Consider the following 16,537-nt stretch of genomic DNA (forward strand, 5'->3'; position numbering starts at 1 on the left):
ATCTGCTATGTTAGGAGCCTTGGTCATGGTTTTAGATGCAGCTTAAAGAAGGCTGATGTTTAAAGCCTTCAAGAAACCTCAGTAAAATCCCCGCTCTTGTGCCACCAGCAGTAGCAGAACGTTTTCCATTCAATCTCTTTTTATAGACAACTGCTTGCAAAAGGCTCCAATTTTTTCAACTCAGAGTACATCATGGGTAATGTAATTTGGGTTATTAAAGATAAACTTCTTTCCTGTTATGAAGCAGGAAGTTCACAGTCAATATTTACTGTCTAGCACAGTGAATAGTCTTTCACTTCTGGTTTGAATAGCTAAGAGAGCTGGGACTGGGATTTACAAACAACGTCTGACTACAAAGACAGTTTAATTGTGGTAATTTCAGTAAATTAGTTCAAATCTGCATTTTTCTTGTAGAGACAGTTTCCTTTTGTCAAGGGTAAGGGTTAGGGCTGGGCTGGCCACTAGACAAGTGACAGGTGCTCTCTATGAACCCCTCTGTCTTCCCCAAGGGAGGAGAAAGGGAATAAGGGAGAGAGACTGAGGGGGTAGGGTGAAAAAACAAAATAACTAAACAGCTTTAATGGAAATAATAACATAAAATATACACAAATATATATAAAACTAATAACAAACCCAATGATGTCATTGCCACCAGTGATGCTGTGGCAGATGTCCCAGACTGGGTTTAGCAGCAGGAGGAAACTGGATTCAGGAACTCATCGATTGGGATTGAAGGCAGAAGGGGCAGAGTCCTCCTTGGATGACAGCCCCTAAAGAAGAGGCTTGACCCTGGCATGGAAGGTGTCCCCTGCTCATGGGAGGGGCGTTGGAACTAGATGATGTTCAAGGTCTCCCCAGAGCCCTCTCTTCTCCAGGCTGAACATCCCCAGCTCTCACAGCCTGTCCCCACAGGGGAGGTTCTTCAGCTTTCTGGTCATCTTTGTGGCTCTCCTCTGGATCCGCTCCCATAGTTCCATGTCCCTCTTATGCTGAGGGCACCAAAGCTGGACACAGTGCTCCAGGTGGGGTCTCACTAGAGCAGAGCAGAGGGGCAGAATCACCTCCCTCGTCCTGCTGGTCACACTGCTTTTGTTGCAGCCCAGCAACCTGGCTGCCTTCTGGGCTGTAAGCAACCATTGCTGGCTCATGCTGTGTTTTTCATCAACTGATACCCCCAGGTCCTTCTCCTCAAGACTACTCTCAACCCACTGCTCATCCAGCCTGTATTTGTGCTTGGCATTGCCCCAACCCAGGTGCAGGACCTTGCATTTGGCCTTGCTGAACTTCATGAGGTTGTCTTGGGTCCACCTCTCCAGCCTGTCCAAATTCCTACCAATGGATCTCTTCCTTCCAGAGCGTCAACTGCACTGCACAGCTTGGTGTCATCTGCAGACTTGCTGAGTGCCTCAATCACACTGTCCATGTCACTGACAAAGATGCTAGTCCCAGTACTCACCCCTGAGGGATACCTCTCATCACTGGTCTCCATTTGGACATTGAGCTGTTGACCACAACTCTCTGAGTGTAGTCAGTGAGCCAATTCCTTATCCAGCGAGTGGTCCACCCCTCAAATGTATACTTTCCATGAAGCATACTTTTTTTCTGGAGCTTATGACACAGAATATGACTACCAAAAAGATTCAGCATATTCTTTTGTGGTAAAACCACTGAGTGGAAGGAGTTGGCTGGTTTAGGTGGTCATTAAGTCAGGCCTGTAAGTGCTGATTTATCTTAGGAAATAAACTACGTTTAATTAAATATGATTTTTCATAAGAAGGTAGAAAACACTTCTTGTACGTCCCTTCAACCATGTCATAGCCCAGTACAATTAACATTTTCATTTGCAGAAGTGCCTTTCTCTGGGTTACAAACTCGTCTGGTTAATGCTATGCCTTGGAAGTGGGAGTTACCAACTCCTGCTAGACCCATGGTTGGGCAGGTGATGGTTATGTGGCTGATATCATTCCAGGGAATGGCACTAGTCAAGGAGGGAATCCAAGCCAAACTGCTCTTCTGAAAAGCTGATGATTTGCTTCTCCCCTGCCTTGGTTTATGCATATACGTATTTTGGCTGCTCTAAATAAGAGAGTTCACTATTTTAATTCCCTTCCTTAGGCAACCCAAGTCACGAGTTGTACCTGTTGTTTGACTGCAGCTGCAGGTGTTTATGGTGCGTACAGCTGGCACTGGTCCACTTCAGTTCAATTTGCTATGCCCCAGTGGGCTTTCCATGGTTAGCACGTTACTAGGGCAGAAGACAGACCTGTTGGTTTGTTTATCTGCAGCACCAAAGCTTTATCTGCTGTTCTGATCTGCCACCATGCTTTGGAGGACTCAGCCTTGGACCTGTGCCCAGGTCACTCTCCCGATAGTCTACTGGGCACATTTCACTGCCGGCTTAGAGGGCTGAGCTGTTGATTGTGATGTGGACATGCTTCCTGGTCTTGCTAAGTGTTTATTGAAGTTTAGAGGGAGGGTTTATTTTGTACTCTGAGTAGAAAGTGGCACCGTCATCCTCAGCTTCAGAGATCCTGTTTTCTGTAGGTTGAAGGAAAGCAGTGCAATAACAGGTTGCAGGCTCCTGGTGAAAGGCATCTCTTGTTTTCCATCGTGCTAATGGAAAGCTCTAAAGAGATTCAGAGATTCACAGAATGGTTTGGGTTGGAAGGGACCTTCGAGATTATCTCATTACAACACCCCTGCCAACGGCAGGGACACCTTCCACTAGAGCAGGTTGTTCAAGGCTTCATCCATCCAGGGAGGGGGGGCATTCACAACCTCCCTAGGCAATCTGTTCCAGTGTCTCCCCACCCTCCCTGTAAATAATTTCTTCCTCATCTCCAGTCTAAATCTGCCCTCCTGAAGCTTCAATCCATTCCCTCTCATCCTATCACTACAAGGCCTTGTAAGAAGACGTCTTGGATGTTGCTAAAATAGGCAGAAAATCATAGGCTGTGTTTTTGACTGGGGAAAGGCCACTGTTGGTTTTCCAAAAATCACTTTTCCTTTTTTTTTTTTTTTCTTTGACTGTTAGTCAATAAAAAGGAAGTGATCAAAACTGACAAACCTTCCCGCTCACTTGGAGTGGAAATGAGAGGGGAGAGGATCTGGGACAGACTGGGCTGTGGTGTGAGGTTGTGCACACGTGGTATGTGGGGAAGAAACACTGGCTGGCCCTCTCTGTAGGGAGATTTTTGAGGCTAAGTCCATTGGACATGTCTGAAATCTGCTTCATCTTGAGAAAGACAAGATTTTCAGAAAGAACATTTTCTTCTTTTTGTCCAGACCTCAGCATACTGGCTTCTGCTAAACCTGCAAAGTGTCTCTGAGCATCAGAAGGTATATTATATTCCCAGTCTCCTGGCACATAAAGCTCTCCAGCTTAATGTTAGGCTGGGTTTTCGAGTGGTTTACTCTTGAACATCCAGAGTGACTTTGTTCTCTTCCCCGTTGCTTCCCCTCTCCCTTTCCTGCCTTAATTATGGCTGCTTCTTACAGATCAAGTGGGCTGATTTACACAGCTTTGGGCTTTATTCTGCATCCACTAATGTCACATTGCTAACAGGAATAACAAAGTGGGGAAGCGTAGGCAGGAGGTACCCTTGTGCTGTGCCTGTTAACCACACAGTACTGTTGATAAAACAGTTGCTCTGCTCACCAGGAAAACAGAATTGGGAGAATATCAATAGGGGAAAAGCCTTTTCCCATCTGTCTTAGCCCATCTCTTTATCCCTGTGTTTAAAATGGGTTTATTTTCTTCCCAATTGGCACTTTTCAAAGAGCAGCTGCTTGCCTGGGAAGGTCTCTGCTGCCTGATGCTCCATGCATTTAGCTGTTACTTTATTCACTCCCACGGCAGGCTAATCAACCTTTTCTCTTCAAGTGTGTCAAAGTGCTGAACATGAGATGGTTTGTAATGATGGAAAATGGGACTACACTTTTTATCCCTAGGGCAATTAGATGAAATGATTCTGCACTCTGAGCTGATACTATAAATAACCTCTGAGGGTTGTTTTTCCTCAGTGGTGAATTTTCCACTGAGCTTCAGTGGGTGGGGGGAACATATAGAGCAAGTAGTGATGATTTACCATGTAAAACCTCAGAGCCCTTCAGAAAATGTGCTTCCACTGTTCCCAGCTAAGGTCATTAGGAATTTGTATATGCAAACAAACTGTGATTTGGGTGTTTTTCCACTCTATTGTGAGAGGAGGAAATAATTTGTTTGCTGTTGCCCTGTTACAGAGCATTTATGTGCATGCAAGAATAAAGAAATTTAAGTTATGGTCTTGATTAAACTTTAAAGAATTAATAGAAATTGCATTTTATGGTAGATTTACTTTAAAAATATAGGTACAATTTATGTTTTACTGCTGTACTTTTAGTCTGGTATGGTATACAGGTATAAAGGTATACAGCCTTCCATAGAATCACAGAACTGCTGCAATTGGAAAAGACCTCTAAGTTCATTGAGTCTGTCTGTTGTCTAGCTCTACATTATCTAACCCTGTGACAAGTGCTGACTTTGAGTATTCTGCCAATGAGTTTAGAATCATAGAATCAGATAATGATTGGCATTGGAAGGCACCTCCAGAGGTGACGGAGTCCAACCCCTCTGCCAAAGTAGCCACACAGGACTGCGTCCAGATAGGTCTTGAAAGACTCCAGAGAAGGACACTCCACAACCTTTCTAGGCAGCCTGCTCCAGGGCTCTGTCACTGTCATAGCTAAGAAGATCTTCCTCATGTTAGGGTGGGACCTCCTGTGTCCCGGTTTGCATCCATTGCCACTTGCCCTATCACAGGACGCCACTGTAGAGACTAACACCATCTTCTTGACACCCACCCCTCAGATATTTATAAACATTGATAAGATCCCCTCTCAGTCTTTTCCAGACTGAACAACCCCAGGTCTCTCAGCTTTTCCTCATAAGAGAAGTGTTCCACTCGTTTAATCATCCTCAGAGCCTCTGTTGGACACTCTAGTATATCCCTGTCCTCCTTCATAGAATCATAGAATGGCCTAGGTTGGAATGGACCCTAGACATCATCTACTCCAACCTCCCCACCATGGGCAGGGATGCCTCTCAACTAGACTTGGCTGCTCAAGGCCTCATCCAGCCTGGCCTTGAACAACCTCCCTGGGCAGTCTGTTCCAGAGTCTCACCACCTGTGTATGGAAGAACTTCTTTCTAAGATCCTGTCTGAACCTACTCTCCCTCAGCTTAAAACCATTCCCCCTTGTCCTGTTGCTAGAAATACTTATAAAAAGTCCTTCCCTAGCCTTCCAGTAGGCTCCCTTCAGGTATTAGAAGGCAGTTACAAGGTACTCCCAGAGCCTTTTCTTCTCCAGGCTGAACAATCCCAGCTCCCTCAGCCTATCCTCATAGCAGAGGTGCTCCAGCACTTGGATCATCTTCGTGGCACTCCTCTGGACTTGCTCCAGCAGCTCTGTGCCCTTCTTACGATGGGGACACCAGAACTGCACAGTGTTCAAGGTAGGGTCTCAGGGCAGAGTAAAGGGGCAGAATCCCCTCTCTTGCCCTGCTGGCCACACTCCTCTTGATGCAGCCCAGGACACAGCTGCCTTCTGTACTGCATGAGGGCACTGTCGGATCATGGTGAGTTTCTCATCAATCCATACACCCAAGTCTCTTTCTTCAGAACTACTTTCAACCCACTATGCACTCAGCCTGTATTTGTGCCTGGAGCCTCTACTGGGGAATCCAGAATGGGACACAGAACTCCAGATGTGGTCTCACCAGTGCAGAGTAGAGGGGGAAAAGAACCTTGCTAGACCTGCCGGCCACACTCTTCTTAATGTGCCTGAGGTGCATTAAAACAGTTGAGCAGAAGATGTGGTTGCAGGGCCTTCCTTCATGAGAAATTGGCACAGAGAGGTTTGCTTAGTTACCTTTGAAAGTAGCTAATGGCATTTGCAAGTCAAAGTTAAGTTATAAATGTTTTTAACTAGGGCCTCTCAGAACCAAAGCAACAATCAGTGAAGGTGGGATGAAAGGATTTGACTGCATTAGAGCATGATAAAAGCAATCAGAGGGAGTTTAAGATATTGCTAGCTAATTACTCTTAATTATTGAGAATGAGAGGAAGAGTGAAAATGATGGCAGAAAACAGTATCAATAGCTGGCAAATACTGATCCTTGTGATCTTAGCCTAAATGAAAAAGGTGGGAGAAGAGAATAGCTGCTCTCAGGAGCTGAATTTTTGACAACAACAGGTGCTTTTTTATACCTGATATAATTGTTGGTGCAGTCTTGCTTTTCAAGTGAACCACTAACAGCTGATGCTTGTTTTGGGGTGAATGGTGGGAACTTTGCTCCTGTGCCTTCCTGCCCTTAGTGTTTTGTTAGAGCATAGAGATGCTGTTGTGCTGACGGCAGAGCCCTTTGGCAGTGCCCCTTGCAAGCCTGTTTTCCTTTGTTAGAATTCTTGGGTGAAGACTTTGTGACAGCTCTTGCCATCTGGAGCTTTGTGGCTGAAAAGAGCCTTGCTATAAAAAAAGAAAAATCATCTTCCTGAGCGAGGTGTGGGTGGCGTTTGGATTTCAAATTGCTTCTATACTTGAGGCTCAGCTAAAAGAGAACTCCAGTGAATATTTCTGTGTGTTGTGGTAAGAGAATGTCTTTGTTTTTCATGAAAAACTAAAAATCAGAGGAGATCTTATTATAAGTTATGGTAAACGAGGCTGCTGACACACTCAGCAGCTGATTGGAAACACATGGGTTATAACTGCTTTGGAAACTACCAGCTAGTCTAAAGTCTTACTTAAGCTCTGTAATTGGGAGGTGTCTCAAGGAGTGGTACGTAGTTTAAACCTACAGCTGCAAATGATGACTTGACACAGCTGTGCCTCCTAATGGGATGCCATCCAGAGGGACTTGGTCAGGCTGGAGAAGTAGGCCCAAAACAGCTTCATGAAGTTCAGCAAGACCAAATGCAAGGTACGACACTTGGGCTGGGGAAATCGCAAACACAAATACAGGCTGAGTGAGGAGTGGCTTGAGAGCAGTCTTGAGGAGAAGGACTTGGGGGGTGTCAGTTGATAAAAAACTCAACATGTGCCAGCAGTGGTCACTGGCAGCTCAGAAGGCAGCTGTGTGCTGGGCTGCATCCAAAACAGTGTGAGCAGCAGGATGAGGGAGGTGATTCCACCCATCTGCTCCCTTCTCATGAGACCCTACCTGGAGCACTACATTCAGTTCTGGTGCCTCCAGCATAAGAGGGACATGGGGATGCTGGAGCTACTCCAGAGGAGGCCACAAAGATGATCAGAGAGCTGGAGAACCTCCCCTATGGGGATAGGCTGAGAGATTTGGGGCTGTTCAGCATGGAGAAAAGAAGGCTCTGGGGAGACCTTATCGCAGCCTTCCAATACCTGAGGGCCCCACACAAAAGGTGGTGAGTGACTTTTTACAAGGGCTTGTAGTGATAGGATAAGAGGGAATGGCTTGAAGCTAGAGGAGGGCAGATTTAGACTGGAAATTAGGAAGAAATTCTTTCCAGTGATGATGGTGAGACACTGGAACAGGTTGCCCAGGGAGGTAGTGGATGCCTTGAGCACCCAGTCAAGGCCAGGCTCGACAGGGCCTTGAGCAAGCTGGTCTAGTGAAAGGTGTCCATGCCCATGGCAGTGGTGTTGTAACTAGATGATCTCAAAGGTCCTTTCCAACCTAAACCCGTTCTTTGAATCTCTTAATGTTGCTGCAGAGAAAAGAATAGGAGGAATCTTTGTGGTCTCATTAAAATGACCTTAAATGATTTTATATGGTTGTAACAAATGGGGAATTTCGTTAAATTAGATTTTTGGACCAGTTGGAGTTTGAACCAAAAGCCTCAAGGTTTGGGTTGTGTGTTTTGGGTGGTTTTTTTATTGCAAATACAGAAGGTGGTGATACATAGGAAGGACAGTGAAGTGTCATGAAAATCAACATGACAAATGAATAGATCTTTTCCTTTGACATAAAAGTCTTTCTTCAGGCTCTGACATAAAAAGCTCTAATGCTGTTTATGCCTTGCCAGAAAGGCAAAGCAATCTCAGTTAAATAAACTCTTGATTCTAGCTCCTCTGGTTGAAGTGTTGGAGCAGTAGTTGAAATGGCAGGGGTAGATGTCAAAACACTTCTGCTAGGTAACTTTAGAAGTGCCTATGCAAAACTTCTTTTGAAATCAGTTGACTTCTTTTTCCTTTTGTCTGTAGTAGATAATATTTGATATACTTGTGAATTATTAGGCTTTATTGCATTGTGTAGACTGGAGGCAAGGATAATGTATGCCAAGCATCTCTGAGAACATTGGCTAAAATGAGAACTGGATGAAATCTCACTCTCATCTCTGACTTCAGAGGACTTGTATTAGACTCCCAGTTTCTCTGCTGACAGAGGACAAAAAATCATAATTCGATGTTTCTAAGTATGCACTGTAGGCAGAGTTAGTAAATACCTTAAGCAGTGAAATACATTTTGACGGGGCTGGTGGGAAACAAAAATTCAGTATATTAGAAAATATGAAGTTCTTTACCTTGAGGGTGGCTGAACACAGGAACAGGTTGCCCAGGGAGGTAGTTGAAGCTCCATGCCTGGAGATATTCAAGGTCAGGCTCAACAAGGCTCTGAGCAACCTGATCTAGTGGAGAATGTCCCTGTTGACTGCAGGGAGATAGGACTAGATGACCTTAGGAGGTCCCTTCCAATCCAGACCATTCTATGAATCAGCCTAGCAACCATTCATAGAATAAGTCATAACTCAGTGTATCAATAGACAGAATACCTTCTCGGTCCTTATTGCTGACTTCATTTTCTGGTGTGAGACTACTGCCAAGAAAGTAGTTCCAGCAATGAAATACTAGGTAGTTGGTGGTGGAGATTGTTTGTAGGACAGCAGGCACAGGATGAGCCATCCTGTCAGTAAGATTGAAAGCATCTTTAATCTTATCTTTCTGATGAAATCTGGTTTCTGAATCGAATGGAAACCACAGCCTTGATATTAACATTCTCTCACATGGCCTGTGAATAAATGCTGATCAACATCTAAAGGGCAGGGCGATGGGGCCAGACTCTTTTCAGTGGTCCCTATTGATAGGACAAGAGGCAATGGGCACAAACAGGAAGCTCCATCTAAACGTAAATTAAAAACTCCTTTCCTGTGAAGGTGTTGAAGCTCTGGAGCAGGCTGGCCAGGGAGGTTGTGGAGTTTCCTTCTCTGGAGAGATTCCAAACCCACCTGGACATTGAGATCCTGGGTGACCCTGCTTTAGCAGGGGGTTTGGACTAGATGATCTCCAGAGGTCCCTTTCAATCCCCACCATGCTGTGGGGATTCTGTGAGTGCTCAGTGCATTTTTATTTCTTTTATTTCTTTCCTTTTTGCCCTACTGCTGTAGGGTTTTTTCCATGCAAAAGGAATGTAATCTGTGCTGGAATAAGATGTTGTGAGTGCCGCACGTTGTACTCTTCAGTTTACAAGTATATCTGCAGCAGTGTTCAACAAATATTATTCATTTCCTAAATACGTCCTGTAGAAGAGTCTGGTAAAGTGTTATTGCTACTGTAGTTTGGATTCCGGACAGTGAAGTGGATGCCAGAAATTGTGTCATGGTCTCGCAGCAGCAGAATATTTTATTTTGTTAGTTCTCCAGCATGTTGGACACATCACAGATGGACTTGGTTGTAATGCTAAATAGATTACAGTCTGCTAATTTCTCATAAACACATTTTTGCCTCCAGCTGAACTACTGAGTTCAAATGCTTCCAGCAGCATAGCAGTCTTAAGTTTTGAGAGATCAGTCTTAATTCAGGTTCAGTGTGTATCAAAAAGAGCTAATGGCCTTTGATGGTGATTAAGTGACCAGCCCACCCAGTCAAGTTGGGAGGAAGACTGTGGTTTAGTGGTTAGAGGAAAGAGCCTCAGGTTGCACCAGTGGAGGTTTAGATTGGATATCAGAAGAAGCTTCTTCACTTAAAGGTTCTCAAACACTGGAAGAGGCTTCTCGGGGAGGTGGCTGAATCCCCATCCTTGGAGGTGTTTAAAAGAGTCAGAGATGTGGTGCTGAGGGTCCTGGTTTAGCACTAGACTTGAGAGTTAGATACTGGGTGGATTCAGTGATTTTAAAGGTCTTTTCCAACCAAAATGATTCTGTGATTCTATGGTTAGTGCCTTAGACAATGTGAGTTGGTGGCAAAAGCTATGAGAGAGACAGAGCTCTGTGTTGATCTTGCAGCCAGAGAGGCAGGTGTGCTGCAGGAGAAAAGAGGACAAGAGAGGCACAAACAGGGGGAAATCAATGACACAAACATCACAGGAGCTGGGGAGCGAGGGGAAGGTGTGGTTACCTCCTTTCGAAGGAGCCGTAAGGTATTTATCTGGTTTCCAGCCTTTTCAGAATAGCACTGACTTGGTATGCTGGTCTCTTGTAGGGTGGCTGAGCTGGTAGTATGATGAAACCAAATAACCAAATATGAGATGAGTCTAGTACTGATGAGGAAGTATAAATAGGGTTGCAGGTGCATGTGATGATTAAATTGGGGACAATAAGACATGCTCTCCATAAACTTTTTGGGGCTGAGACACCAGAGAGAACTGCATGAGCTAAGGGACAGTGATAGCAAAAAACAAATAGATGTGAACTAATTTGAATACACATAGGTTTAGTATTTGAACCTTTCAATAGAGGCAATAGAAGCCACTAGAAAAGGCTCTGTGTAGCTGTCACTGCTTGCATTGTGTGTCCCTGCTACCCCTTATTAGTTTCATGACAAAGAGCTTGCTTTGCTCTAAAGGTGCTGTGACTGCCTGGAAAAGCACTGTATAGTTAGGTTGTCCAAAACAAGTATGTGATCTCTTGGTGGTTAGCAGCTGAACGCAAAGCTCCTGAACTGTCACAGAAGAAAGAATTAAGTATCTGAAAGATGCACTGAACCTGCACTGACTATGCATTTTGTATTGACCTGAGAGTTTGTGTCTCTCATGCAAGGTTTGTTTACTGCCAATTATAGAGATAATCCACTTTTAGGTGCATGCAAACACTTAAGTATTTCACTAGCTGCAAGAATCTGTTGAATGGATGATCTGAGGAATGCAGTGGTTTGTTTGAATGCATGTTTATTCCGTGTAAAAACGTGGAATCATAGAATGATTTGTGTTGGAAAGGGCCTCATCTAGTCCAACTCTTCTGCAGTCAGCAGGGACATCCTCCACTAGATCAGATTGCCCAGAGCCTTATTGAGCCTGACCCTGAATATCTCCAGGTATGGGGCCTCAACTCGCTCCCTGGGTAACTTGTTCCAGTGTTCAATCATCCTCATGGTAAAGAACTTGTTCCTAACATCCAATCTAAATCTCCTCTAATTTCAAGCCATTGTCCCTCATCCTGTCACTGCAGGCCTTTGTAGACAGTCCCTCAGCAGCCTTCTTGTGGGTCCCCTTCAGGTACTGGAAGGTCACTGTTAAGTCTCCCCAGAACCTTTTCTTCTCCAGGTTAAACAATCCCAGCTTTCTCAGCCTGTCCTGGTAGGAGATGTGCTCAAATGTTTTAAATTCTCAATATATCACAAGCTGCTGATATCTGAGAATCAAAAAATCACTTTGGAAAATAACCTTAAAATCATCAAGTCCAACCATTCTCTAATGAGTCTGGTGCTAAGCCATGTCCCTCATGACCACATCTTTATCTCTTTTAAACACCTCCAGGCATGGGGAATCAACCACCCTACCTGGGCAGCCTGCTCCAATGTTTGAGAGCCCTTTCAGTGAAGATGTTTCTTCTAATATCCAACCTAAACCTCTCTTGTTGCAAGCTGAGACCTCTTGTCCTGTCACTTCTTACTAGGGAGAAAAGACTCACGCCCACCTTGCTCTAACCTCTTTCCAGGAAGTTGTAGAGAAAGAGAAGCTCTCCCCACTGCCTCCTCTTCTCCAGACCAAACCCAGTTCCCTCAACTGCTCTTTACCAGACCTGTTCTCCAGATCCTTCCCCAGCTTTGTTGCCCATCTCTGGACACACTTCAGCCTTTCAATGTCTTTCTTGGGGTGAGGGCCCCAAAACTGAACCCAGCATTCAAGGTGTTGAGAACAGGGGAATGATCCCTGCCCTGCCAGCCATCCTGTTTCCAATCCAGGCCAGGATGCTGTTGACCTTCTTGGTCACCTGGGCACACTACTGGCTCATGTTCAGCTGGCTGTCAACCAGCGCCCTGGGATACTTTTCTAGCAGGCAGTTTTCCAGCCACTCTGCCCCAAGCCTTTAGTGTTCTTGGGGTTGTTTTGACCCAAAGTGCAGGACCTGGTTCTTGGCCTTGATGAATCTTGGCCCATTGATCCAGCCTGTTCAGATCCCCCTGCAGAGCCTTCCTACCCTCAAGCACATTAACAGTCCCACCCAATTTAGTGTCATCTTCATACTTTTCAGAGTAAAAAAAACAAAAAAAATCACATTTTACAGTGTTTTCAATGCTCAAGATTCTCCCATTTGTTCTTCCATTAAATGTCTGCGTCAGAACATGTCCTGTTGATGCGTTGACAGTTTGTTCAATGAGGAGTAGAACATTTTGTTCAGTGAGGAATGAAACATTTTGGTCAATGAAGAACACTATATAAATTTCCCTGAAATGTTGGGAATTTGTTTTGAGCTTGCTATCTCTAGAAAAAACATTGTATTTGCTTGTTCCTGGAGAGAGTCAACACAAGCCACTAAGAAAAAGCATCTGTTTGGCTTCTGTGGGTTTTATAGTCTGAAAAGTGAATCTTTTGCCACTTCTAGAGCACTAGGACTTGGAAGTGGTTGGAGCCTCTCTTTTATGTTTGTTTGTTTTTTTCCCCTGCCTGGATGTGAAGGACAGGTTGTTGTTATTGTTGGTATTTGTTTTATCTGTTCTCATCTGACTCCTTCTTACTTTGCAGCTTTGCACTGTCAGATGAAGCATACAGATCCTTAAGGGACCAGGACAAAGACCAGTGCATCCTTATTACAGGAGAGAGTGGAGCAGGAAAAACAGGTAATTCACACTTTTGGCCTTAATTCAGAACCATTCAGAGTTTTGCAAGATGGTGCTGGAGTCTGGAGAAAGAGTGGCATCTTTCTATCTCTGGTAGCTGCAGAAAATAAATGCTGGCCTGCTTGTGCTGTAGGTGTCAACTGACACAAACTTGTGTGTTCTCACCCTGTCACCGTGGTGCAGTCATTACTGCATGTTATGGAGTATCCTCATCAGTATGTGAAGTCATGCTAAAGTCATGTTCAAGAGAGACAGGGAACTACTGGAGAGAATCCAACAGAGGCTACAAAGATGCTGAGGGGACTGAAGCATCTCTGTGAGGAGAAAAGGCTGAGAGGCCTGGGGCTGTTTAGTCTGGAGAAGAGTAGCCTGAAAGGGGATCTTCTTGATGCTGATCAAGAGCTAAAGGGCAGGAGTGAAGAGGATGGGGCTGGATTATGGGTTTTAATTATTACACAATCCTCACTGGATTTCTACCAATCCAGTTTAAAAATGAGGAGTCATTTTCAAGGCAATTTCAACTATGCCTGAGAAACACAGTATTCATAGAATTCAGAGAATCATAGAATGGTTTGGTTTGGAAAGGCCCTTCAAGATCATCTTGTTCCAATCCCCCTGCAATGGGCAGGGACACCTTCCACCAGACCAGGTTGCTCAAGGCCTCATCCAACCTGGCCTTGAACATCTCCAGGGAGAGGACATCTACCACCTTCCTGGGCAATGTGTTCCAGTGTCTCACCACCCTCACTGTAAAGAACTTCTTCCCAACATCCAGTCTAAATCTGCCCTCCTCAAGCTTCAATCCATTCCCTTTTGTCCTGTCACAAGAAGCCCTTGTAAAAGGCCCCTCCTTACCTTTCTTGTAGTCCCCTTCAGGTACTGGAAGGCTACGCTAAGGTATCCCTAGAGCTGCCTTTTCTTCAGGCTGAACATCCCCAGCTCTCACAGCCTGTCCCCACAGGGGAGGTTCTTCAGCTTTCTGGTCAACTTTGTGGCTCTCTTCTGGACCCGCTCCAGCAGTTCCATGTCCCTCTTATGCTGGGGGCACCAAAGCTGGACACAGTGCTCCAGGTGGGGTCTCACTAGAGCAGAGCAGAGGGCCAGAATCACCTCCCTCGTCCTGCTGGTCACACTGTTTTGTTGCAGCCCAGCACCTGGCTGCCTTCTGGGCTGTAAGCAACCATTGCTGGCTCATGCTGTGTTTTTCATCAACTGATACCCCCAAGTCCTTCTCCTCAAGACTACTCTCAACCCACTGCTCATCCAGCCTGTATTTGTGCTTGGCATTGCCCCAACCCAGGTGCAGGACCTTGCATTTGGCCTTGCTGAACTTCATGAGGTTGTCTTGGGTCCACCTCTCCAGCCTGTCCAAATCCCTACCAATGGATCTCTTCCCTCCAGTGTGTCAACCAAGCCACACAACTTGGTGTCATCTGCAGACTAGCTGAGTGCCTCAATCACGCTGTCCATGTCACTGACAAAGATGTTAAACAGCACTGATCCCAGTACTGACTCCTGAGGGATGCCACTTGTCTCTTGATTTATTATACCTTATTTTCTGCTTCAGTGCTTTCTTCTCTCAGTGACTGAGTGTTCTGCTTAAAGGTGTTGACTGTTTTAGGAAATATTTCAAATCAAATCAGTGATTCCAGGCTGTGATGGGAACAGATTCTTTCAAATGAGAGCTAGATTTGAGGTGTGATGAAAGGAGATGGAGAGCCTTATAGGCACACCTATAGTTCTTGCTCCTTGCTTTCTTCTTGCCTTGTATGCTAGCTCAGTTTTGTCTACAATATGGGGTAGTAATTTAACATTAGGAAACAAACTCAATTAAATAGGAAAAAAATCAAAATCCATGGGGTAACTTCTTGTTTGTCAGTTCTTTCCTGAAATGAAACCCTTAAATTTGTAACAGATCTCTGAAGAACAGATCTCTGGGCTTTGTCATGCCTGCTGTGTTGATAGGTATTCCACCTGTTAGTAATTAAATTGTGTATCAACTGATACTGCCTCAAATTTCAGTATCTTGCATCATACCAAACATCACAAGCTCTGTTTATAAACAATCCTTGCTTGACTGCCTTGACCAGCAAAACCAGAAGGGCTAGATGGATTATTTAATATTTGTATCTCTCTGTATATGGATTAGTTACACCCAAATGAACCCACCTTTGAGAGCCCTCAGATTGTTACAGACTTTGTTAAAAGTTCCTACTTTCAAATTAAGTTAATTTTTTAAATTAATGTTTCCTCAATTTGTTCTGCTTTGAAACAGACTGCATAATGTTCTGTGACGCTGAATTGCAATTCCTCATTACTCATAGTCTGCTTTAGAGTTGTAATTGGTGTCAGTTGATGAAAAATTCAACTTGAGCAAACAAGGGTCGCTTGCAGCCCAGAGAGCCAACTGTGTGCTGAACTGCATCAAAAGCAGTGTGAGCAGCAGGACAAGGGAAGTGATTCTGTCCCTCTGCTCTGCTCTCAGGAGAACCCATATGGAATACTGTGTCCAGCTGTGGTGCTTAAGAGGGAAATGGAAGTGCTGGAGCAGATCCAGAGGAGGGGCATGAAGATAAGAGGGCTGGAGCAGCTTCCCTCTGAGGACAGGCTGAGACAGTTGGGGTTGTTCAGCCTGGAGAACTCCAGTACCTGAAGGGGCCTGCAAGAAAGCACGGGAGGGACTTTTTACAAGGGGTCGTAGTGCTAGGACAGCAGGGAATGATTGCAGCCTGAGGAGGGCAGATTTAGACTGGACATTAGGAAGAAATTCTTTACAGTGAGGGTGGTGAGACACTGGAATAGGAAGCCCAGGGAGGTTGTGACTGCCCCCTCAGTGGGGGTGTTCAAAGCCAGGTTGGATGAGGCCTTGAGCCACCTGGTCTGGTGGAAGGTGTCCCTGCCCATGGCAGTGGGGTTGGAATGAGATGATCTTGAAGGTCCCTTCCTATGAATCTATGACTTGCAGGTATATAGCATTGCATGTTTACACTTGTATTGTTTATCTTCTGATATGAACTGATTGCATTTTGTGTCCTCAAACTGCTTGGACTTCTTTTTCCAGGCTAGATTAAAACATTTCCAATGTGTCAGCTAGGGTTAATTTTCTTAACTTAGTGACTGCTAAATAGAAGGCTAAGTGAAAAAGCAGCAGGTAATGTACCATATCCATTGGTGCTTCTTTAGGAAGGCTCTAGGCAGTTAAGTATGAAGAGCTGCTGTGTAATTGTGTGGGTCTCATAGTATGATGAGCTGCTTCCTCGTTTCCAGATGATACAATAATGTAGAAGAAAACTGAAGTAAACTGCACCTGTAATTCCTGCCTGGCATGCTGAAGATGTGGTGGACATTACATCTGACCATCATTTCATTGCCTATTTGCCAATACTTACCACTGGGTTTTTTTGGTCTCTTCCCACAGAGGCAAGCAAACTTGTCATGTCATATGTTGCTGCTGTGTGTGGAAAAGGTGCAGAGGTCAATCAAGTAAAAGAACAACTTTTGCAGTCAAATCCAGTTCTTGAAGGTAAGAATC

The 16,537-nt window shown here is 44.8% G+C and overlaps 1 protein-coding gene across 4 annotated transcripts in view; it reads left to right on the forward strand.

Annotated features, from left to right (window-relative positions):
* MYO1B (myosin IB) overlaps positions 1 to 16,537 on the forward strand; it is a 113,945-nt gene that overhangs the window by 36,545 nt on the left and 60,863 nt on the right. For all 4 annotated transcript variants that reach the window (XM_054381462.1, XM_054381465.1, XM_054381464.1 and 1 more), the window contains exons 3-4: positions 12,911 to 13,005; positions 16,424 to 16,528. In XM_054381462.1, the coding sequence (XP_054237437.1) occupies positions 12,911 to 13,005; positions 16,424 to 16,528 (200 nt within the window). The remainder of the gene's footprint in view (positions 1 to 12,910; positions 13,006 to 16,423; positions 16,529 to 16,537) is intronic.

This window comes from Indicator indicator, chromosome 5, assembly GCF_027791375.1.
Source record: "Indicator indicator isolate 239-I01 chromosome 5, UM_Iind_1.1, whole genome shotgun sequence".
NCBI classification, from domain to species: domain Eukaryota; kingdom Metazoa; phylum Chordata; class Aves; order Piciformes; family Indicatoridae; genus Indicator; species Indicator indicator.